Source organism: Macrosteles quadrilineatus, unplaced genomic scaffold, assembly GCF_028750875.1.
Source record: "Macrosteles quadrilineatus isolate MER2022 unplaced genomic scaffold, UCM_ALF_1.0 Scaffold_1__1_contigs__length_201487025, whole genome shotgun sequence".
NCBI classification, from domain to species: Eukaryota; Metazoa; Arthropoda; class Insecta; order Hemiptera; family Cicadellidae; genus Macrosteles; species Macrosteles quadrilineatus.
Genome location: NW_026542594.1, coordinates 18,333,989 through 18,360,604, shown reverse-complemented (window position 1 = coordinate 18,360,604; position 26,616 = coordinate 18,333,989). Strand labels below are relative to the sequence as shown.

General features: G+C 34.1%; 2 protein-coding genes across 2 annotated transcripts in view; one reads left to right on the top strand and one right to left on the bottom strand.

The window, feature by feature from the left end:
* Nucleotides 1–19,120, top strand: part of LOC129004530 (NCK-interacting protein with SH3 domain) — a 93,884-nt gene extending 74,764 nt beyond the window's left edge. The window contains exons 13-15 of the mRNA XM_054433138.1: nucleotides 5,324–5,496; nucleotides 7,054–7,240; nucleotides 10,675–19,120. Coding sequence (XP_054289113.1) covers nucleotides 5,324–5,496; nucleotides 7,054–7,240; nucleotides 10,675–10,721 — 407 coding nt within the window. The 3' untranslated portion in view covers nucleotides 10,722–19,120. The remainder of the gene's footprint in view (nucleotides 1–5,323; nucleotides 5,497–7,053; nucleotides 7,241–10,674) is intronic.
* A 312-nt stretch (nucleotides 19,121–19,432) lies between these two features.
* Nucleotides 19,433–25,706, bottom strand: LOC128982121 (proliferation-associated protein 2G4-like). Its single transcript, XM_054401174.1, has 2 exons — nucleotides 25,651–25,706; nucleotides 19,433–20,748 (listed from the first exon to the last, which is right to left on the bottom strand). Exon 2 carries the CDS (start codon nucleotides 20,744–20,746, stop codon nucleotides 19,574–19,576), a length of 1,173 nt encoding a protein of 390 aa, XP_054257149.1. The 5' UTR covers nucleotides 20,747–20,748; nucleotides 25,651–25,706; the 3' UTR covers nucleotides 19,433–19,573.
* Nucleotides 25,707–26,616: the final 910 nt, after the last annotated feature.

Here is a 26,616-nt window from a genome sequence, read left to right as displayed (position 1 = left end):
TAACCTGACAAACTTAAATATAAATAAATAAAAATACAATGACATTTCTTAATCTAATATAAATATACATATTTAACACATCAAGAACACGTTAAGCAAAAATTCAATTTATTTAACTAATTTACTAATTTTTAAAAATAGTAATTATTATAAATAGAATGTGTCGTGGTCAGTTAATCACTTGCCCGAGGGGTACTTTCCTGTTAAAGGGAACATTCATTATTATCGATGATTTTTTTCTCGATATTAAGAAATTGAAACAAATCAGCTGACAATGACGAAAGATATTGTTCAGTATCAACAAACATTAATGAAATGAAACTGTTCTAAAATAAATAACCTAACATAACTAACCAAACTTGCTGTAACATTTACAAATTCCGCGTTTAAATCTTGCCTTTTATATTCAAATCCAAAGGGAATTTTTAAATGGTACAGCAAGTATGGTTGGTTATGTTAGGTTAGCTTAGAACAGTTTCATTTCTTGTTGTCAATTTGTAATGGATCGGAAAACAAAAAGATCGATATATCGAGAAAAAAATCATCGATAATAATGGATGTTCCCTTTAACAGGAAAGTACCGCCCGAGGGATGCCGGGCACCCCCTCGGCGAAGGCCGGCTGCCGGTGTCGGGTAAACAAGCCGGCAGGAGTAGTGGGTGTAGCGGCCCAATGTGACTGTTCACATATAACCGGCACCTGCTGTCTGTCGGGTACACCAAGTGTTCTTTTGTTCAGTTGTTTGTAGTTATTTGAGTATTACTTTTGGTTAAGCCTCATTGTTCGCAAAGTTTTGGTCAAGTCGGAAATAGACATTGAACTACTTGTTCTTGTTAATTTAGTTCAAGAGCAGAATTGAATTAGCCTAAATTGAATTTTTACTAAATTGTATTTATTTTTTTATTTATTTTTTATTACACAACATTGAATTAAATTTTACTCAAACTCAAAGTGAATGAAATAAAAAAAAAATACAAATATAAATACAGTTTCAATAAAAGTAATTTCAAAGTATCATTGCAATTGCTCTGTTACGTTCCATTTCTATCCCTACGACACACAAGTTTCACAAGCTGGAGTACAACTGTCAGAGTGCCGGTGTCGGCGTAACGTGAAAGGTGCACCCATGCCAGTGCCGGCTAAAAGTCAGTTTAACGGCATGCCGGATAGATGTGAAACAAGCCTTTCATGTTTAGACTTGAATGTTTCATGTTTCATGTCATCACAGGAGTGACAAACACACAGACACTGGTCACATTCACTGGTATAAACTCTGGTTACAAACATTGATTGTGTATTAAATATGTCATACAATTTTATTTTTATTTTTTAACACATAACTTAATATTGAAGTTTGATCTATAAAAATTAATAATGCATATTTTTTTATTTGTTATTGAGAGTGGTAAACTTATAAATTTTGCATTAAATGTAATTGTAATTGCTTGTAAAGCTATTATAAGCCTTTATTTAGGTAAAAGCATTGAGTATAGACATAACCTAGAGAGCCCACCGCTATACTGTTAGTTGGTACCGCTTTTGACGACGTAGTTCGGGCCGCTGACGCTTGGGTCGTGGTAGTCAATGGTAATGCAGTACGCCTAAAGTACCTAAAGTTTACAAGGTATACAGTAAACTAAATAAGGAAAACAAAACAGCTTACTAAACATATGTCATGGGAAAAATACTATAATTTACACCATAGAATAGTCGCGATATTAAAGAAATAATGAGACCAGCTGAGTGATTAAATAAACGAATGTCGTGAATTAAAAATAGTTTACAAGATGCACCAATGTGCAAAAGATACTCAAGTAATAAATAATACAAAATAGTTATTGGCCTTCATTCATTGATCTATAGTTAAGTAGTTTTGAGATATGCGTGTATGACAAGAAGCTCTTGAACAAATTTACAAGTGCTGCTCATTTTTTAGTTTACGTTGATGTGGTACTGATTTTGTAGTAGATTTTCCGTAGCGGACCATTCTTAAGCTACGGACGTCTACAGCACAGTTTTTATAATTTTCAAACGCACAAGGAAGTTGACTACGAAGTCGCGATGATCCCTGCAAGTAGACTTTAGTTTTAGCCATTCTCTATGTTTCTTCATAATGTCCTTTTTGATTGAAGACATCAAGGATGACTTGACCCCTACTATATGCTTTATTTTTTGAAAGTTTTCTTTAAAAGAAAAAAGCATGACGTCTGTTACGGATGCCATTTCCTTGGATGGAGCAGTCAGATGGCTCGTTCCATCTTTTGTGGAATAACTCCTGTGAAGAATCAGCAGCTCATTTTCGTCACTGAGCTGGGCACCTGTTGTAAGCTCTCGGCTGCATTCTTCACATGAATGCATGAATTGTGTCGATGTGTCCATTGTGTCTTGGAGTTGGTGTCCATTGTCCATGTGTCCATTGCGTTGGTGTGGACGACACGGGTGCTGAGGCATCGCTGGTATTCCTATTGCCACTTAACGTCGGAATCGCGTGTTTTTCCAGGCGTGTTCTCATGTCACTAGTGAAACATGAACGTTCGAAGTGACGATCGCACACTGTTCGGCGTCTTAACAGAGATTCCGGTAACTCAGACAAACTCTCATTTCCGCAGTTTAAAATCCATTGTGAGCACACTTCCGGATTACCTACTGGAAACTTAAAAAATACTCGGTCTTGGTTGTCTCTTTTAGTAGCATTGCATCTAGAAAAAACACACTTATCACCCTGTTTTTTTTTTTTTTTTGCGAGGACATTGTAGAAAATTTCTTACAGACTGTTATAAAAATTTCATTTTCGAAAACAAATAGTAGGCCTACTACTCAGGAAGTCAATAATAACGGGAACTAACTTTAAAGAGCTAATAAATAAATAATATCGTTCACCTATATCACAGTTAACGTATACACTGATTAAAGACAACGACTGTTCTCAATGCCCCTTCTCAAAATACTGACTAGTTGACTAGTTCGGAGGGAGGGCTTAGGGTTATAAAAGGCGCACCCATAGGCAGAAAACCCATTTTATGACACAAACACGATCCAATAGGGCGTGTTAAGTTGTCAAGTAGTGCCACACTGCCTGCGACCTGTGACGTTTAGGAGAAAGTGTAGAAGTATTAAGTGTGTTTCAAAAAGTAGCACGGTAACATATAGTACATGTTGGAAAAATGTCATTGGTCCATACACATTTTAAATTAGTAGTTTAAAAATACATACATGTGTATGAACGAACATGCAAATTTACGTCATGCATTAAATACACTGTTGGTTAGTTATTATTGAGGGGTATTTTTTATTATGCCTACGCTTGTTGATTCTATTTTAAATGACATTGACAATAAATATTTTCAGTAAATTAATACATTGTCGTCGATTATAGTAAAAGAGTAAAGTTAGGATATTGTAACTATCTGAATTTGTTTCTAAGCAGAATACAGATATTCGAATTTGAAATGACACATAAAAAGTGGGAAAGCTTTATTTGAACTTTGAAACATGGCGGAAATATATAATTTCATAACATTTATCAATCAAATGGAAATATTAAGTATCCCTATTCACTAACTCAAAGGGAAATGTTATTTAAAAAAAGGTTTATTATGAAATTTTACAGCAATAGCATGCTTACAGACTTTCTCAGAGGCGTGAATAAGTAATGTCCAATCTTACAACAAAGGTACATTCATGTAAAGTGTAAACATTACGCATTATAAAATAAATTACTCTATACGAGTAGTTTAGAATAAAATGTTTATCGTCATAGAAGTAAGTTTTTAAACCATATTGGTTTCGCAAGGAGCACGCTTGAATTATTCGCAAAGCCGACAGCGAGACCGCAGCAGCGGTATGAGTTGCGTCTTGCATGGTTACTGGTAGAGCGCACTAGCAACTTGATGTACTGCATTACCGAAGGTCGCGTAGTTCGGGCCGCCGACGCTGCTCAGCCTGGCGCTGCACGGGTAATGCTTTGCCCCATTGAGTGGACTCTCTAGTTAGGTTTATACTCAATGGTAAAAGTAATGTAGGATATAGGACGATTTAGTTAGGGCTTTTTATAAGTAAAAATTTAATTCATACAAAAATAACAACTTAAGGACCCAATATTTTGTTTCATATTTTTAGATTTCTAGTAATTTGTACAAACATATATTAAATTGATGAACCTTTTGTATTATTTAAGTTCATCATACATATTCGGCATCAAATGAAATTCTTAGCTTAATCAAATTTAATACTTGACTTTCACGTGTGATAACAATGTTAATACTCATAACCCCACTCATGTTATTATACCATTTGAAAGATAATTTTATCCTCTTTCCAGTGATATATAGTTTTATAGGTTTATCTGGAGAGACATTTTTGTTTGAAACCTTTTGTAACTGAATGTTCTGATTTCGGAAAAATCTAATTATTTGTATTCAGGAATTTTTTTTGGGTGATAATAGATAACAGTTATCATTTCACTTGTGTAATATGATTCTGCATTAAATTTTGGATATATAAGTAAAATTTGAAGCCCATGTCTTCAAAATTGTCCTTTTTACATAGAAAGACGAGAATATTCAGTTTAGCGCAAAAATAAGCCTCGGAAACTGAATTTGTGTGAAACTTAAAATGGCCGTATCTCTGAAGCCCTTGGTCAGAATGAGATAAAATGTTGGATTTCTTCTTATCTATATGTATATATTATCTATGCAAAATTTTATTGAAATCAGAAAACCTTGGGTGACAAGTTTACTTTTGGCTGGATGATTTGGCGTGGAATGACCCTGTCTATATGTTAGTATTGTTCGCGTTTACTTGTGACATCCATACATCCATACATCTAAACTTTCTCACTTATAATATTATTAGGAGGTAACGTAACCCATTTTACATATAAAACAGTAATTCAGAGACCAAATAAATTTTTGAAAATGAAGTTAGATAGCTACAAGATTCAGTTTTGAACCGTTGTCTTTTACAAAAATCCTAAAAAATGCCTTATCAAACGCTCACTTGTACATTAATACAGTATATATTTTCTAAAAAAAAAACTACTTCACACACTGCAGAAAAATGGACATTCAAATGCTGATTCTCAGGCTGAATTGTTCCATGCATTTGATTCAAAGAGCGCAGGGAGTATTTGACCAACTTACCAAAACTAACCTGGTCAGCAGAACCATTTTTTTAATCAGTACCTATGTACAGATTACTGTTGTGTCATAGTCATAGGTCATCGTCAGGTGTTCTGAGCCAATATCAAATATCAATCATTGAGATGTATTATAAATACATTTTACCACCCACACATTGCTAATTGGACTGTCTCAACATTACAGAAGACCCACTTAGAACGTACACATCTTCACCGTCTGCGAAAAATCCAATGTTCAAGATGTTCTATGATTTGTTCAGCTCAGACAAAACCGCAGCTCTCTTTTACACCAATGACATCAAAGTGTTGATTGACATCGTTGTTAGACAGCTGACTGATCTGTCTCCAGGAGATTTGGTGGGTAACTAAATCCATTCCATTAAAAAAATCAGCTAAAATACCACATTAATGTTTAATAACGGAAGTAACGAGATTCTTTTATTAATTAATATTGAACTGTTTGAATGTGAAAACAAGTTTCATAAGTAAAAATTTGCCTAATAGGCTATATTACTGTGTGATTGTAGATTTTCAATAGAGTTATTTCAAACTCCAGTATCCTCCCTCTAAGTTCAAATAAGATACAAAGAACAATACAAAGATAAAAAGAATAGAAAGATACAAGTTGTATCTGAAAATACAATGGGTAATCATTTGTGACTTCCAGAAACCATTGATTTGAATTTTTAATAGGTACAACTGTATGAAACTTTCTGTAAAAGGAAGAGTTACAGTCATTAATTTTTTTTTATAGCACTATCACTATATAAACATATTTTTGCTGTAGGCCCTACTAATAAAGCTAATAAGTAATACAGGGTTATTCTAAATGATGGACCCATTTTTAATGCTTTATAATTTTTATACTATTAAACTTACCGCTATAAAATACACATCAAACGAAAAAGCAACTCAAAGAGTTTATGCCTTCCAAAGACACATCATTTAACAAAATCGATCCAACAGAACTGTAGATTTAATTGTACAAAGTTAAAAAGTAATCTCCAACTTTTTTTACCACTAGAAATTTGGAGGTTACTTAACGTTTTTGCAAATAACTTTTAAATGGTGAGGAAATCGACCAAAGTGGACGGTAATATTCCGAAATAGAATAAAATTTCCTACAATCTACTATTACGCATATCTTGAAAATACTCAATAAATGTAGCCTAAATTTGGCTTAAAATAAAAAAGTGTGAAATTTAATGTTTGCTATGTTTATTGTCTACATTAAAGACGGGGATTTTCAATTTTTTTTCATTTTGAGGCAATTTTTGGTATCTTTTTTGAGTATTTTCAAAAAATGCTTAATAGTAGATTGTAGAAAATTTTATTCTCTTTCGGAATAATACCTTCCATTTAGGTCGATTTCCTCACCATTTAAAAGTTATTTGCAAAAACGTCAAGTAACCTCCAAATTTGTAGTGGTAAAAAAAGTTGGAGATACTTTTTAACTTTGTACAGTTAAATCTACAGTTCTGTTGAATTGATTTTGTTAAATGATGTGTCTTTGGAAGGCGTAAACTCTTTGAGTTGCTTTTTCGTTTGATGTGTATTTTATAGCGGTAAGTTAAATAGTTTAAAAGTTATAAAGCGTTAAAACTGGGTCATTCATTTTGAATAACCCTGTATTTTTTAATAATGATTTTAATAAATAATTGTTTAAGTCCTATAAAAAAATACATGTTATCTCTCTAGCAGATTTTGGGTTTACTCTTGTTGTTTTGTTACATTGCATTACAAAACACAAAAGACAGCCCCTAAATTTTTCCTTGTATCCCATGGTAAAAAGACAGTGGAAAGTTGACCTGGCCCCTTTTTTGAGAATTGATTTTTTCCAAGAAAACTTTATTTTGCCACAACTAACCATAAACGATTTGATTACTAAACTTAGCATGTACTGAATGTTTGTAGCGCCGCTCGGAGTATCTGAAACTGTGCCGAATGGTTCTGCGCAACAGCAACTACTGTGAATACAAGCATCGCCTCTCAGATCTGCAGAAGTGCTTCACCAGGATATTCTGTGAAGATACATCGGCCTCTCATAATGATCAAGCTCTTGTTCGGGAGATATCCAACGAGTTCCCTCAATACTTCAAGGGTTAGCATTCCGCCAAAGTGAGGTTGCCACGTCAGGTAAATGGAAAATCTGGCAAATAGCTAAGGCTGTGTTAAAGCAACACGCTCAAATTAGAACATTTTGTGGATGAAACGTAAGGAAAAGGAATTTGGACTATTGTGATTTTACGTACAGGGATTGAACTAGAAAATATTTTTTTTATAATTGATGTTTTGAAAGATTACCGGGAAATGATTGAATAAAAAGCTCTATTAGTGCAACTTTTTAAAGATGAGAGTCAACTTGTTCAATGAAGCTATGTACACATTTTTGCAAGAATCATGAAAGTGAGTTTACAAACTACTGAATGGTTTGATCAGTTATATTTTTATTATATTACTAAAAATATTGATTAATTGATATCTTATAATGATGAAAATACAGACGGGAGAAAAATTCTAAAGAAAAAAATTAACTTAACTGGGGAGTAATGATGAATACAATGAAAATTGGTTTGCTGATTTTCCATTTAACTGATGTGCCAACTAAACTTCGCGTATCTGAGGTTTCAGTACTTCAAAAGTAACGTAAATCGTGTTCTCTAAGGGCTGTACTCTATACCAATAACTAATCTAGTCGCTTTGTAACTTATTATGGTTTAAGTAAGCAATAGTTTTCACAAGTTGTTAAATGCTACGCAATAATTATACTTATCTTGTTGTACTACGGTATGTTGCTTTGTTTACATGATTGTTTGTGTGTTCCTTACATTCCATCATAACTGTTGTAATGTTAACTAATGTTGATATCATAGTTAAGAACAAGAATTTCATTGTAACATATATTATTTATTGTTTACAAAAAAGTTTTTTTATATAGTTTAAGTTTTATAATGTGATTTTTTATTTAAGTGTATTTTATTTAACAAGCCAATTTGAGAAGAATAATTTTAATTTTAAAACCGTTAGAATTTGGTGCCAAAGATTTAAATACAGCGTTTTGTTTAATTTGTTTAACAAATTAAAAATACTTTTATTTCCATTTTGCAACACTTAGAGGTTGGTGCCAAATTTGTATTTTCTGTCGTACAAATGTATAGTGTCAAATATATTGTTAGAATTGTTAGTGGTTCCCAAGTTACGTACCAGTATCGGCCTTTAATACTATATTATACTGTAGTTACCTTACATTATTACTTTGTTTGTTATGAGTATTTATTCTTTTAGTTTTCACCTTACATTGTTAGGAAGTGTAAATTATGGGAAATTTTACTGATATAAGCAGTAGTATTTAACGGAACAGACATCTCTTAGGCCAGTATACAGTGAGCTAGTACAGTAGAGTCCCATAAGCTCAGATAATGTACATTGTAGAGGTGCTGAGTTATCTGGGAAAAAGAGTTTCAAGGTTGAGTGAAACAGTTTTGAAACTGATCTGAAATTGTCACATAAAGTAGGTACAACTATACATTGTTGAGGATACAAAACAACAAAACAATTGTGTTTTTCGAGTTAATCTATTATACTTATTTAATACGCAAGCAGGATTTTTGTGACAATTACTCCTCCGAAACTACTGAACCGATTGACATGTTTTTGGTGTCATTGGAAAGAGCGTAACGTGAAGTTGTGCAGGAAACTTTCTTTTTAGGGAAATAATTAGAGAGTGAGGCCCTGGGGCCCTTTAAAGTTTTGTATTTCTCCATAAGATTAACATGGGAAACAAACATTGTTATGAAACTACAGCTGTTGTCAGAAGTGCTGTTCTGCTATTTAATTTAATTTGTTTACAAGGAGAATTGTTTCTTGGTGCCATATGGTCAATGGATTATACTTTTGCATATATTTTAATTGCTATACAATATATAAAATGATATTACTGTAATACATTAAGAGATCTTAATTTAAATAATCAATAAGCAGGATTGAGCTTTTGCCTATACCGTATGTTTCCTGGTAAGTGTGTTGTAACTGTTTCTCATAGTATATTATCAAAGTAAACCCGAATTATTCTTCTCTGCATTCTCACCCCGTAGCGAAGCACGGGCAGAGCAACTAGTTTGCAAACAATTTGCTCTATGTGTGCTAGCTTTGACTATTGATATAAGTATCCAACAGTCAACGGTGCTGGAGCTTAGAATGTTGACATATGTTTACGTTACACCAATAAATGAATAATGTTTATTTATATTTAAACTTGTTACACATAATCCCTTATTCAAACTTGACCCAAGTATTCGAAACTATGGTTTTTGTATTTATGAATGTTACGGTATCAGAGCTTGATTATTAAATATTGAGGTTCTATAACCACAACATTATCCTGAGGTTACAAAACCCTCAACTCCCAAACTACCGGCAAGGTACACTCCTTCTCTCTTTCATGTATTCCATTTACCACAGTCATTTGGAAGTCATATTTAGTAATGATTTTAATTTCTTCGAGCCAATTATCGGAATATATTTTTTTGCAAGAAATAGAAGAGGACCCATAACTAAGTTACACTGATGCATTCCACATCAAATCAAGTCCTTTTTATCAGCATTTATTTAAAATGTCTGGAAAATATTTCAAAATTTAATAAGTATGAGAATGAAAGTAATGAGATATATTTCAGCTACGAATTTGTTGAAGACCTAACTTGATAATAGTGGTATTTTGTTATTAGCCTATGTATGAGGAATTAAAACAAAATTGTTAAACTTATGTTTGGAAAAAGTTAATCTAGTGAGTGCATGGGTCATCCAATAGCTGAACAATTTGAAAATTAAATGTTGATTTCATTTTTATGAGTTGTTAGCCTCCGGATTACGTTTGAATATTTATAATGGTTTAAATACCTGCATTCAGTAATCCAATATGCTGCTTGTGGCAACTGAAACTATAGTTGCCACAAGCAGCATATTGGATTACTGAATGCAGGTATTTAAACCATTATAAATTAAATGTTGATATGAATCAATTTACCTATTCTATAAAACATAATACCTACAACATTAGAGAAATAATACTGTTTATGAGTTTTAACAAGGTAAATAAGAAATTAGAAATTAGTAATGAGCAAGTCAGAAAATCATGTTTCAACACAAACAAATTTAGTATAGTAGACTCCTGATCATCAACAAATGGATCAACCATAATTGCAAAATATCAAAATAAAACAAATGCAAGTAAAATGTACGTTGACCAGTGACGACCTAACCTAACCCATCATCTCACTTTAGAATTAATTGCAAAAGTTTACTTCACCGAGTATTGATAAATAATGATTATATTTACGTTTTGTGTGTATTTTAATTTTTGTTATTACTATGCCTATGCATACGCTATCCAATATTATTTCTTTTGTAAGTAGAAGTGTGTGAAAAAAAAGTATCCATTCTCCTTCATTTAAAACGTTTCATTATCACCAAAACCTGTATTAAACCTTAACTATGCATTCAAGTTCAATATTAGTAATTTCATTGGTATTTTAGGTCAGATTTGCATCACTAAGCCACTCATTATCGGGAGTCTATTGTAAATAACGAAAATTTGCAAGTATGAAAGACGGACCAGTTGTAAATTTATGCTCAGAATAAAATAGAATTTTTTTTCCTGAGAGATGTTTCATGGCTGTCTTAAGTTTTGTGAGTAGATAACAGAATGTAAATGTAAAAAACTTAGTGTTATGTAAAACCAGTTTTAAGGTTGAAATGAATTAAGATTTTAAAAAATTATTTAATTTTTTGAAGATGAAAACATTATCACCTGTGATATTCTATAGAGTAGCAGTGACAAAAATAATAATGGCTGTCCAATTAGCAAGTTATCAAACAGTAAGAGTATCCCTATTACATGGTGTATTTTTGTAACCTGCAAGTCGGTGTCGTGGGAGTAAGATATATAGATGTTGTGACAAATTTATACAAGTTTTAAATAATCAGTTCAATGCACACGTCATATATTTCAAGCACTTATTACTATGTTAAGGTTGTATAATTGTGTTTGAAATAGTTGAATTTGATGTTATTCGCGAGTATGTAATGGAGTTGTACTGCAATGTTTGCCTACTTGCATTTTATAAGACTTTTATCTCTTGTCTATCAGATCTTCCATATGTTGATAACGATTTATGTGAATTGGTAAAGTTTGCAAAAATAATAAGATCCAAGCAAAGCACCTAATGATTGAAAACAATTTTACTGTAGAGGATTATACGATTGCTATGTATAACTCCTGAAGATGCTCAAAGTGATAGGCTGCTTTTAGAGTTAGTTATCCTAAAGTTTTATAATATTATATCCCTTTAATAAAACTAACTATACATACATATTGACATTCAATGATTGGGAAGCAAGTATATATTTATGTTTTAATATAGCTATAATTATTTATAATGAGGCATTTTGCATATAAATGTATTGTTGATTCTATAATAAGAACATTATATTATGTACTAGGTGTCCAAAACCATTCATGCTCGTATTATAAATACAGAACCTTTATTAACGCCAGAGGTGCCCATCCCTTTAAGGCCAGAAGCACAAATCTCCCCTCCCCTTTTCTTACAGCACCTTTCCCACGCCAAAAATAACATTTCAAGGATTTAATAATACAGTAGAACCTCGATAAGAAGTGTCCTAAGGGGTTTAGAAAAATAAATGTGTTATCGAGGTGCTCGTCTTGGTGAGAGTTGTGTTATTAAGGTCATTTTGACCTGTAGCCGTGTCATCAAGGTTATTAAAAGCACTGAGCATCTTTATAATGAGTATTTCAGAGCTTATGCAAACACATAATTGCATTCAAATCATAATGATATAGTGAAGAACTAATAATATTGTGTGACCATTTGAAATAGGTTATAAAATAAAATTTAATTACAATAAAAAACAATATAGTTTAAATTGTTGAATCGTACAATAATACAGTACTGTACATACATTAGGCTACCAGACAAAAAAGTCATTTATTTTAGTTTGCTTTGCCTTACTTACGTAGCTAGTCCAAGGCACTATCATTTACAGTTATCGATTTAACAACAATTTCACATATGGGTAGATCGTTCTTCTTTTAGAAAAACACTTCAATACTTTTACAGCGTTACGTGCGTCTTTGCACGACGGGCCCGGTAGATCAACACTGTCTTCATCAGCTTTGTCCTCGTCTGATCCTGGTCCCTCGACTTCACCCTGGTTTTCAAGAATTTATTCAACAATGTCTGAATCTTTTAGTTTTACACAAATCTCCACATTGTCGTCCAAGGTCACAAACTCTTCAAACTCCAATCCTTTGACATTGAGTGACACGGTAACTTGCCGCCAATCTGCTGGACTTACGTCTTCTACTTCTGTCAGTGGTGCTGGCATAATGTCAATGTCTGGGTCATCCGTAGTTTCTTGAGAGACTTTAAAGCCACATTTCTTAAAGCAATTAGCGATGGTATTTTCGGAGATGTTGTTCCAAGCTTTGCTGGTCATCCACATTGCATCGAGAATGTTAATTTTCAGTGGCATGTCTTCTAAAATGTTAAGGTAGAGACTCACTAAGCCCTTTCGGTACAAAACCTACCTTAAAGTTTTTTATGATTCATTGGTCATGGTTTAGACAGGATTACCGCACAACAGACGCACAAAACATTCGCAGCTCACAAGCACAAAAAACAATATTAGACTTGAGACGAAACAATGATAATCAATAATACAGTAAAGCGCAATGAATAATTGCCACTGATCTGTTGGAAGATAAATGATGTTCTGAAAAATATGTGTGTGGTAGGTTCGCATGGAGTAAGGTTATCTTATCGCTAGTTGGACTATCTTGTTTCCTCCAGAACATCCGTTCTGACAAATTCCCATGGGAACTGTTTCATACAGCTATGTAGAGTCGTGTTATCATGGTTGACTTCACTAAACCTCGTACATACACAAAAAACGTAAAAATGGCCAAAACTATTAAGCCTTGATTCGGAGGCTTAATTTAAACAAAATGAAGTATATGTGTGTATATCTGAATTTGAACGGATGGTGTTTTAGGCATCTAGTGACTTCAAAACAAAAAGTAAATCGGTCCTGTGTCCTACCATGAGACCTACAGTAATAGCCTTTTATAAAAAAACAGCTCATCTGTCAATATGAAATGTTTATTATGAACATTTGTTTTCCTATAGATAGTAAACTATGGGGACAAAGAAAAAGTCTTGATATTGAAATGATGATATGATTATGCTTATGAACTAATTTGCTACTGGTTACTATAATTGTAGTGCCTGAGCACTATAAATGTAATTCTGCGCTCCCCTCAGTAACATTGCCTTGGTGTGAGCTCAGCAATCGGCAGGGAAAGTGGTTATTGTCACCACATGTAGTGCCAGTTTCATAGGTCATTTTGGTGCAATTCGTTTTCGTATCACTCATTTTTGTATGTTATCGTGTCAGTCATTTTTGAACAGTGTATTGTGGGGTTTTGGCTTACATTTAGGGACACAATAGGATAATGATAATGACTGTAGTGTAGCATTGTGGAAAGATTCTAACCTCAAAACTGTGCAAGATTCTTTTTTTGCGGTATTTTTGTGGTTCATCTGGTTAATAAACCCCTGCTTTTTCCCTCCATTTGGCAATACTGAGGGCCTGTGAACACTTTAGTTTGCTGCTATCTGAAAACTACGTCCACACTGACAGGATTGCAGTGCATGCTATAATATGTCTCTCCTATTGGAGTGGCCAGCCGCAGAGAATTTGGGAGGATCTCTTCACCCAAACCAGAAATTATTAAATACTCTAGCCACAAACAGACAAAAGCAAGATCAGTTAGCCACTATGGAACTGGAGAAATCAAACTATTTTTCTCTGTTTGCCCTTTAAAAACTGTGGTTGTCTCTATGCCCACATCATAATATGTCTTCATGAAAGTAATCCGTGATTTCGGCCCTATCCAGATCATCCCCCAATGAATACAGACCTTATAAATATATCTTATAAGGTGTGTATTCATTGTCATCGTGGTGAAATTGAGAGCATCTCTCACTTCACAACAGTGAATACTGTGACAACGGCAACATCTCTACATTCCCCTGAGGCCGCGAGGACATCATTATCCTTTCCCGTAATTGTGGCAACATCTTGTCACAAAGACATCATCATCGTCTCTCATAATTGTGGCAATATTTGACAATGGCCCATGGTGTTGAAGACATCATCATCGCATTTGCGATTAAAGAATTAAAACTTTATTGTGGGGTTTTGGCTTACATTTAGGGACACAATAGGATAATGATAATGACTGTAGTGTAGCATTTGGGACGGGTGGCGTCGTCCTGTAATCCAGCTACTAGGAGGTCACGAATTGTGGATATTTATAGGGATGCACTGTGGATGCGATGCTCCCTGGTGTGGATTAACGTCCGCACTAGTGAGTACTACGACTATCCGCAGTACTATCCTGATAATTAGACCAATTCGTAAATTACAAGGATAAATGTGGTTCGGATTCCACTATAAACTGTAGGTCCCTTAGTTGCCATTAGCTGTTTGGGCTATTAATTAACAGCTGTGTCTAAGGAACATGTCGGCCTTAGTCACTAACAAGACTACAAGATCGCGCCACTCATCCTACACTCATCCTACACTCATATTTGGGTTAAAATACTCACATAGTGGCGTCCCCATCTTAACTAATTGATAATTGATTGATTGATTGATTGATTGAAAAGCATCCTTTGCAATCGCAAAGACATCATTTTGTTGCGACAAACTTTAAGCAAATTTTAAATTTGTATAGCCTAGTCCTATGTAAGTTCTAATAGTAGGTCTAGTCAGTGCATGGTCTATCGCCATTGTATTTTGTCAATTATTTTATTATTTAGACCTATTGATTTATTTATAGTCTCTAGTCAAATTTAATGTAACCTCCTTGGTTATTTTCTATTTAGTCTGTTATATATTTATTTCAAGTTACCAATAAAATCTATGTCTTAATCAAATTATGAAAAGCCGAAATTGTGTTGCAAGTGTTAGTAGTGTGTACGAATTTAACAGAAAATTGTTTAGGATTACTGATTATAATACCTTACAGACCATCAATGAAAATTGTAAATATAAAATTCCCCCCCCCCCTCCCAAAAACTCCTAGTGGTGTAAGTGTGTCTCTGGACACCCTGATTAACACAAACACAGTAGGATTCATTTTTCTTATGAGAGATAGACTTGTATTTGAAGAAACTGAATAAAATGCTGATGGAAACTTAGAAATTACAATTTACACTTTTAGTTTCCTGTAAAACAAAATAGAGTATAGCACGAAATCTTTCTAGAAAATTTTAAATTATTATTGTAGTATTATATGTTACTGTACAATGTCCATAAGTATAAAACGCTAGGAGATAAATTCTTCATGGCCCATGAGATTATTTAACACATTATTATTAAAACATTTTTTAGACAATTTATGAAATCACTTGCGGTGGATGCATGCCTAAAAACAAGAGGGAAATTTGAAAACCGTTACAGTTTGTAATTACGTCCAAGCTTATGTATATATTTTTGTTAATATCAGAAACCAAAATTTCCTGACTAAGATCAGATGTTTATGGCTAAACTAGCGAACCTGGTGCTTGAAATCGTGCACAATCTAGACATAGGAGAAGAAGGATTTGTATTATATTGAATATTGATCTTTATCTATTCTGCGTTTTTGGGTATCTTGTTTTTGTTGTAAAGCTAAAGATGGTAAAAGGCCTGAGTGAGTTTGTAGTTTACAAGCCCGTTTTTGCAGTTTTTTTGTGAAAGTCAGTAAGAGATTCTCTTCTGATTAACGGACGATAACCTAAATGATTAAGCCAAGGCCCCTCGTTCCCACCACCACCCCTGGCATAAGTCTGGGACTTATTTTCCAGGCCACATTCGGTAAAAAATATTTTTTTCTTCTCGGGCTTCGGCCACTTTCAATCCTCGTCCAGACACACCTTATGTGTCCAAAACCCTAACAGCACAATGACTCCCTTCCCCCTACCGCCCTGAGCAATACGGATCATTTTGATTCAGTCTAACCTTTTCCCTCCCCTTAACGGGAATGCTTTCATTCCTTTTCTTTCATTGTTTTTGTTTCTTTCTTTTTTTCAATTTAAAAGCCTACTTTCCTGAAGGTCTCAATTGTTTCCATGTCTTTCATCAAGTTTGATTTTCTCCACTCTAGACCTTTCCTATCCAAGACTTCTTCCTGTTCTCTCCTATTTGCCTCCTGAAGTGGACACCAATACTTCACAAATTCATCTTAAAATTGTCCATACTTTTAAATTCTTTTCTTTGAAATGGCGACCATACGAAAGTATGTTCAGTGACAAAACGGTGTTTAATAATGACCCATCTCCCAATCATGTTCAAGCTTCCTTCTGATGTTTGGCATATATCCGAACGTTTACCTTTATTCCTCACTCTGCTTCCAGCGCATTTGCCACTCATCTAATGTCTCCTCTCTTCTGGCACTCTTGATTTTCGATGTAGTCCTACCAGCCTCCTTGTCTTCCAAAATTCTAATCCTTTCTTCAATGAGCAGGTCAAGTAGTATGGCTCCGGTAAAACCCTAATAATATCATGCGATACTGGGTTGTATAATTTCCCTACTTTCAATCAAACTCTTCTTTGCATACTCATAAGTTTCCTGTTCAATCTTATCTTCCCAGCATCCTTACCCAAAAACTCACATCCCTACAGCATTGCTGGCTCAGTACCCTTTGTACAGCGTCATCAAATTCTTCCCAGTCCTGCCTCTATTGGCTCTGGTCTGTTCTATTAATTTTGCGAAGACTCCTTTCATTTTTTTGCACATTTCCTCCATATGTTTTTCAAAAGTCATTTCTTTACCTACAGTAACTCCTTAATCAAGCCTGACAACATATCATTTTCCTGTTTCCTGTTTAAAACAACATTGTCGTTTTCTAGAAATGTGCCCATCCTATTTTCCGATATAATCAAAAATTCTTTTAGGAGATGAAAAACATGCTTAAAACTAATATAACTTTCTGATCATTATTCTTTATCATAAATAATCATACAGAAGAATGCAGATTCCCTTACAATAGATGAAATAGGATAACAAATTATTGTTCTTTCGATATTGAAATCCCCCACTCATTAAATAATATCCTGTGGTTTAGTTTCAGTAAAATAAATATCTTAAAAATCACAACAAATAGTGTAGCTGCTGTACTGTTGTAAAGTTGACTTTCAAATTCATTGAACCTTTATAAAAGTGTTTTGCAGTGCCAGTGAAACTCAAATTTTTTAACAACAAAAAAAACAAGAGTACATTTTAGAGAAACTCTACCAAAAATATGTATTGTACAAACTCTATTTTCAACCCACGCTATAAATAAAATATGTGATTGGAATTTCGTCCATTTGCTTTGATTTTCTCTTTGTATTTTGTTATTTTGTTACCACAACCCATAAGGCCCATGTTAATTTTTTTAAATTAATATTTTGTGCTTATTTTTGTAAGTTTTGCAAAAGTTTTTTAGTATATAAGATACTAGCTGTACCCGCGGGCTTTGCCCTGTTTAACTTCATAAGTGAGCTCGTTCGCATGGCTCAATCACGTCCTGCTTGAAGTTCGTTCGCTACGCTAACTCGCCTCCAGGTTGAAGTTCGTTCTCTACGCTCACTCACCTTTTGGTTGCAAATTTGCTGTTGTCATAAATAAAAAAAAATAATAGTGCTGCACCCTGTTGGTAATCCTTGTAACTTTAATGCTATTGAACATCATAGAACAGAACCGACTTGTTTATTTTAAACAGCTGTTAAAGATTCCTTAATTCCATTTAAATATGAGTACTCATTAGGTTAACATGGGAAACTCCAGAGCCACTGGGGGGAGACCGAGAGTCCGATCAGAATAAAAACAACTTAGTTTTCCTATTTAATGCCTAAAGAATCAGTGTAACAAATTTCAGCCTCCTAGGTAAATGGGAAGTAAAAGAATTAGTGATGAGTGAGTGAGTCAGTGAGGTCTTTGCCTTTTATATATATAGAAGATGGATTAGATAGTTTTTTTTTTTTTTTTTACTGCTAATATCAGCAGCCAACCTCTCACTAATTTGTAAACCCTATGATTTATAAACCCATGGAAAAGTCATAGTTATGTTTGTGTTTGAATAGAACAAGTCGGCACTAGATTGTTTTGACAAGGTTTTTTCTCTAATTCACAACTGAGTAAATTGGATATATTTTAGTCAACTTGACATCAAATTTAACCTGAAGTTATTATATTCTTTTTTTGTCCTAGGACGCTAGGCACGAGCCTGGGATTGTTTTTCACATTACATCAGGCTAGACCTAGGGGTTGCGGCATTATCACTTAGATAAAATCCATTGGTGACTAGGCGGGGATCGAACCAGGGACTGAAGTCCCGCGCTCTAACCACTATGTGGGGGGGGGGGCCAGCTCGCTCCCCCGAAGTTATTATTTTAACAGAAAGAACTGCACACTTTTCACCTCTGATCTGTTAAGGTTTTGATCAATTTGTTGTTGAAATAAAAGTTTGTCCTTATTTTAAAAGGATGGATGGTTTTCGACATCTACTGCTTTAACATGTTACAATCTTAATGTTTATGGCTAAATATTGGTTGTTTGCTGCTAACAGATCATTCAAATAAACTTTCCATAACATGTTTTTAGTCATAACTTTTTAAATGTAGTCCTAATAACAAAAATTACACAATATTTTATTTACAATAATATCCTGTATCCATTCAAAATTTGTCATTCATCTATTCAAAGGCTTAATTTACCTGTGTACTTTAAAAAAAAAAAACACTTATTTGTACATTTGCGTTTTTGTAAATGTAGGTCTACTGTATTATTTAAATTGAAAGTGTATAAGTTTTGCCAATCAATAAAACATACTGAATAATAATTTATATTTATGTGTATATTTAAGGACAATGTTGTATGCTTTTCTGTTTTAAATTCTTTTAAATAGAAAAACCAATTAAATGTTTGTTATTGTTTTACACTTTGATTTTCCATTATATCCTGAAAAATCTAATTTAACAATATGTTACCGGTGACCATTATTATTAATCAAATCATACACCAATAATCAATCAGTTAATAAATTCATAATTGATTACTCTTTCATTCTACACGTATCCTTCACAAACGCACATATGAAAAGACTTACATAGACATTGTAGTACTGACTCTGGTTGTGTCCTAATTGTGAACCCCTCTTTTTTTGTTCCAAAACTGCAAAACAACAATAGATCCACAATTTATTGTATAACAAAAATAAGATGGCACCTACTTAACAAAATGGAGAGTAATAATGTAATCAACAGTTACAGATGTTCTTTCTATACATATAGTCTCTTCTATTTCATCAGTACCGGTAACTATTCAAGATATACATCCCAAAAGCGTGCTGCTCTGGTTCAGAGTTTTAGTTTTCTTTTTTCTATTTTTCTGATTGGCTGATGTATTCAGAAGTGTTTTCAATTGAGGATTTTTAATTTTATACTCAGATTCATATAAATCCAATTCAAAGAGCAGTCCAGTTATTCTATGCGGCCCTGTAGGCATTAATAGCACGGTAAAACCAAAATGAGACACATATTCGTTTGGTTTCTCATAAAGCACCGGAAACACTTCAAGTAATTTGTGGTTGACACACTCGTTTATGCCTAATTTTGCAGATTTGTAATCCTCAAAACTCCTCAGATTAAAAGGCATATTTCCATACTTGTGCGAAACTTCTGAATAAAACATCCTGGAAGCTCTCAATTTCAGTTGGTACTTCTCGTCTGTCTTTCTGTACAGTGTCTCTTTGGTGCCAATCTGTCTACCGACTCCTTCTCCTGAACTCATACAAATACGCACGTTGTAAACGTCATACAGTGAAAACTCAAAATCTTCAAGTTCTGGTTTATCCACTTCAGTTGGGTTTTGGATGAAAGCTTGTTCAATTTTGAACTGTTTTAACCTTGAGCTTCCAGTGTTCTTGATGGGATTACAACCAAACTCTATAGCGACACTCTGAACAGCATCAGTTACCTGGGAAGCTTTATTGCCAGGCTTAAAGAGCTTCAGAGCTGCTTGAGAAGCATAATGTGCAGCCAGCATCACATCCGCTCTCTTTCCGCTGACCTTATTGTTTGGTGTAGATGCTATAACATGTGTGTGCCCAGTTGATGCCATGAATCCGTCAATGTGCGCCCCCAGTTCCACCTTCACAACATCTCCCTCGTTCAAAACATAGTCTGGCTGATCAGAGAGAGGACTGAAGTTGGCTATACAGTTATTTACTGATAAGCAAGTTGGAAACGCAATCCCCTTCTTCACTTTCTTACCACTGCTCTTAAACACTTTTCCGGTTTCCTCCAATATCAATTTATCTCCGGAGGTACAAATGTTCCTGACTGATGCCCCAATTTTACATATCTCCACAATTTGTCTTAGGACTCTGTTTACAATTTGGCCTGCCATTTTATATTTGGTAACAACCAAATCTTCAGCTATAGATTTTTCAAATTCCTCTGAATCTTGTGATGCTGATGATGATGCTGAAGACATAACTAGAACAAAAGAGTGTTTTAAATACCTAAGTCAGTAAGAAAATAGCTTCAAATTTTACAATTTTGTGATTTATGGTCAATGAACTGCTCTAAGTAAATCCATGTAGAAAATCATCTGTCACTTTTAGAAGTGGCTTTTAATGTGTTTATGAAAAGATTTAGTACAGAATCTATACACTATCTAAATATATTTATAGAAAGGTTTGGAGTATCAATATTTCAGTAACTTTACCTATACCTACGATGATTTTTTTAAATTTATGTTTGTAAAAATTCATTACTTATGTAGGTACCGTCTCTTTCTGTTACCTTTTTCAGGGAATAAGTACTAACAGCATTCTTTTAAGTACTGTCTCAGGTATAGGCTACAAGTAGACCAACACTGCATATTCAATTGGCATACTGAATGCATTGAAACAGAGTTTAATTACAACATTTCAATCAAAACTTAAACCAAATTAAAACATCTCTTAAATTATTAACTATTAGTGAAGGATAATCAACTAACAGTTTTAAATAGGTACATACATATATTTGTTCTGTAAAATTTCTTTGATTTAGGTGGTTAGAGATAATAACATGGGTTTGAGCCCCTATTACTATGTCATATTTCACTATGAAACTATAATCTGACATTTTCAAAATCTTTCAATAAACATTCCTGCAACTCGTGGTTTTGGTTAGCTCTAGCAAGTTGCTTTGTTTGGTTTTAAGGTTTAGGAAACAATGTGTGAGTTTCTAGGAAGTCGGCAGGTCAACAATTAAATTGGTATAGTTATTAGTGGTTGGCTTTGAACAGGCCCGGACTTGGGGCTTCAGAGGTCCCCGGCAAATAATATACGATTATATACACAACTAGCTGTAACCCGCGGGCTTTGCCCCGTTTAACTTCTTAATTTTCAAGATTATCTCGTTCGCATGGCTCAATCACGTCCTGGTTGAAGTTTGTTCGCTACGCTCACTCACCTTTAGGTTGGAGCTCGTTCGCTACGCTCACTCACCTTTAGGTTGGAGCTCGTTCGCTACGCTCACTTGCCTTCAGGTTAGCTCGTTCGCTACGCTAACTCGCCTCCAGGTTGAAGATAGTTCGCTACGCTCACTCACATTTTGGTTGCAAATTAGCTGTTGTCATGTAAAAGAAATAATAGTGCTGCACCCTGTTGGTATTCCTTGTAACTTTAATGCTATTGGACATCATAGAACAGAACCAACTTGTTTAATTGAAACAGCTGTTAAGATTTAATAATTCCATTTCTCATAAGGTTAACATGGGAAACTCCAGAGCCACTGGGGCGGAGCCCGAAAGGATTTTTAAAATAAGAATATGCCTATATGTTAATCGGGAATGTGAGCTATCATCATGCCAAATTTCAGCCCAATCCGACCAGTATTTTTCGCGTTCACTTGTCACAAACATACATCCATACATCAATACATCCATACATCCAAACTTTCTCATTTATAATATTAGTAGGAAGTAGGATATAATGTGTCTTACATGCACACTGATTTTAACTGTTATAAACAATGTAATGGTGAAATGATTTTTAAACCTGTTAGAATATCAGTATGCTGTATTTTGTATAAAGTAATTTTACATATAAGATTTTAACTGTCAAAATATTTTCATTGTACGATTTTATAGTTGTAACTGTATTTATTAAAATTCAATTACCACATAAGCAGGTATCTTTCAAATACCTTTGTAATACTGCATTAATTCATAGACTAGACTATCCAACACAAGGGGGTATGTTTTATCTATCTATGATTAAACCATTGACTATTGGATACTGAAGTCTAATTGTATCAATAGTCAAAGATTAAATTGTAATATCCTTTGCAACGAATAATTAAAAAATTCAGTCAAAAAAATAGCACAAAGTAGGCCTATAAGGATTATTTGAAATTTATTTTTCACTATATAATACCATAGATACCGTAGAACTTCTTTAATCTGTGGCAATACAGATTAAATACATGTAAAAATAACTAACATTAATTAATTAAGATACTTTAATAAGTCAGAATGCAACAACTTTGAAAGTTTAATTTATTCTATAACACTGGCGGCAACAACCGTGTTGCGTTCCCTGGTTACAGCAACATCCGCGATGATTTCTCGCGATTTTGGGCCTATTCACACTGGGCCACCATGGTGGTGACACTGGTGGCCAGTCAAAATGCGCATGGACCACCAGCTCAGCCACCAGTGCAGCTGCAGCCACAAAGCTCACAGTTGGACGTCAAAGAGGCAGGTGCTTAGCGTATATTTTTTTAATTGCAAAAACATAAGAAAAAAAACGTAGTTTTTTGGTTCATCCGTTTTTATGAGAGATAAGTACCAGAAGGACTTTTTTCCATTCACTACCAATACCTTAGAAATAACCCTGACACGTTTCACACTTACTCAATAATGAGTGTTTTAAGTTTTGATGAGCTTCTGGGACGTCTGAAAGATCAAATAAATATCAGGACAATCTACGGGACTGTGGGGCAGCATATCCCCAGAAGAGAAACTGCTACTAACGTTGTGGAAAATTAAATAAAAACATAGTTAATATACCATTTATTAATATGTAACACTGTAATACCTTGACTCAATACATTGCAACGACAAAAAGATGTTAATGAAATAGAGTATAAATTTTGTTATATCATTCAAATCGTTTCCCCATATTTATTACCTTAACAACTTCAAACGATTAGTAAATTAGTATACTGAGTAATGCCCACTGGTAGTGTGACGTGGTGGCGCCACCAAAATTGGTGTCTTTGAAACTCGCAACCCCGAGCCACCGCATTTCTGGTCGCGCGGCCAGACGCGCCACCAAAGCTCAACTAGTGTGAAGATGTCCCATTTAAATCAATGCTAATGTAACGTAGCCACCATTGTGTCGCCACCGGTGTCGCCACCATGGTGGCCCAGTGTGAAGGGGGCCTTTGGATAGCTGTGTTGGTGCTCTTATATAAAAATTGCCCCAAAATATGTGGGGGGGATTTCTTTCAATCGTCTCAACAATCCGTGACTGATGATTCCCCGCGATCACAGCAGTTCCGTAATCATTACACTTACGATCACAGCCAAATTCGCAAAAATTTCTCTTGGTCACGGCAACATATGTGTGATAATGTCTTCTGATCGCGGCTACATTTGTTGATCTTCCAAGCGACCATGTGAATCCCTTTGTTTTACACAACCACGGCAATCGGACAACACCTGTGATGATTTTACAGAGCGGGTTTTGCCGCGATCGTCTCTAGCGATTTGTTCAAATTCTGTTATTTTTTGGGATCTCGGCGTAATTCGTGATGCCTGTGATCGTGGCAGTGCCAGAATTACAGTAACGTAAGTCTCTTACACGATCGCGGCAACATCCACCATGATCTCAATACTCGTAACAATCTTTTGCGAATGCGGCCATTATCTGGGATCATATTTCAATCGCGGCAAAATTGTTGATGATTTCCGACGAACGTGGCAACGGCTGTCATTTCTTGTGATCGCGGTGATTTCCTATATTCGTAATAGTTTCGTAATAATTACGAAACTATCGGTATTGTAATAGTAGTTCGTAATTTTCAACTATGCTAAACGATAGAGGCCATTATGGTAAGTGCCTAATTAATTTTTTTAACTTATTATGAAAAACTACTGTGCAAAGGGGGGGGGCTCCCATAGGCAAGTTCGGTCCTGGCTTTGAAGCATTAATTTTACTTTTTTCCTCTCAATACTTAATTGAACCCCACTCCATTGGTCTGTTACTACTACACTCATGCTGCAAAAGAAAGTAAACAATGTGAGTGTTGTAAGGTAAAAGTTTTTGATTCTAAAAATTAAAATAACCAATTAGCCTGGTAGCCTTTTAGTTAGTTTTGTGATGTTTCAGTCCAGGGAGCCTAGGCCACACTCTATTGTAGGCCTATAGCTACTTTTTCAACTAAGTTCTTAGAATTGAAAAGAGTCACTTTACCGCATATTGTTGTTTTACTATAAAGGACCATAGAGGTTCAAGAATTTAGAGAAAACAGAAAAGAAGTAAAATTGTAATGCTTCGAACTGTTTATTCAATCCCTACACAATGGTTTAGAAACAAATCACAAAATTGTATTAAAAGAAGTAGACATAATATGTCTATATACTCCTTTTATCTATGATTGTATGTTTTACAAGGTTCAACACAATGGGAAACCCATCAGTTACCCCAAACCTCCGTCCCCACAGTCGGAAATCATGCTGATATCACGCTGGTTCGTGAGCTTGTTCAAATAAATGTAATTTAACATGTTTATATTAAATTGTATCAAGTTAGGAATTCATTTGATCTAGTTATCGTGCTAACATACATTTGAACGAATTGTGTTTTTGGCATGTGGGGACCTCAAAACTGAAAGTAAATAGGCCTTGGTCCAGGTCATAGCATGATATGGCGTAGTAACTGTGAACTGTAATTTATTCCTTAGTAATAGTCAAATTTCGTTATTTAATTTCTTTTTGGGAGATAAAATAATTATGTCATCACCATTTGACTTCCCTTCATTGGAAACCATTTATTTTTATTTATTATTATCGCCCCAATAGTGTATATCACCACAAAATACTGTCTCCATTTAAATGGAGGATCAAAATAATTATAAAGCTTGCTGGTGTGGGCCAATGACAATATAGGATAACTCATCTGCTACACCTCTCTCTGATAACTCGTTCAATTTTGTGGAAGCTGCCACCTAGTAAGCATTTGCAACCACACACTGATATAAAAATGTACACATTACTTATCCGATCATAAATTACACCATACTACCATTATAGACTTAATGAAAATATACGGTACTGTATATGTTAGTAGAATATGGTGCTATGGATCAATTAAATAAAATTAATTCTAAAATATATCTTACCTTAGCCAAATTTAGGAGTAACCTCAATATTATTGAGCAATAAAACAATGTTGTTTGTTTATGTTTATTTATTTATTTATTTATTTCATATGTTTTACTTCATTTATCCTATCTATGTTTACACACATATGCGATGTTTAAAAAATATATATAATGGAGGAAGGTAATACCCTTCAGCAAACCTGCAGACTAAGCGAATTTCTATTTGACTGAATTGATTTTAAATTAAATATATTTAAATAATATTAAGTTTAACGAGTACCCTACCTAGGTTTACTGCTACAGGAAGGCTAATAAAAGTGTGTTTTTTAGTAAAATATTAGTAGATTAGTATAAAATAAATAAATTTGCCAAGTTTGATCTAAATATTTCCATAAACAAGCAAACTACAACATTTTACAATTGTCTCTATAAGAATTAACATATGGGAATTTTAAATTTGCAATTTTTGAATTTTCTCCGTAACAAATAACGGTACAAAAAACTTTGGTATACTAAATTAATTGTTTTTTTTTTTAGCTCTTTAAAATGTTCTATTTATTTATTTATTCCTACGGCAAATTCCATTAAACAATATGTATCAAAGCAAGATGGTTTGCAAACGTAAATACAAGAATTGCAATTACATGGCACAATATAGCCTACATACTGCTAATACTGTTCAATGAAATGGCGACCAGGCGACCATACATAGTAGGTATTTTAAGCCACGTGTGAATGGAGATGAGAGCAGGATGAGTGACGCAATCTTGTAGTCTTGTTAGTGACTAAGGCCGACATTCCTTAGACACAGCTGTTAATTAATACACAAGACTAGAAAAAATAGGTTTCAAATTGCATTGAATGATCCGACTCATTACAAAATAATACATGCATGAACAAGCAGAATAAACAAATAAATGGATACAGTAAATAGTTACAGACTAACATTACAAGAGACATCATCATACTAGTTATAACGACAGA

Bases quoted from the DNA above. Each gene is read 5' to 3' on its own strand.
- LOC128982121 (XM_054401174.1), bottom strand. From the start codon at position 20,746: ATGTCTTCAGCATCATCATCAGCATCACAAGATTCAGAGGAATTTGAA.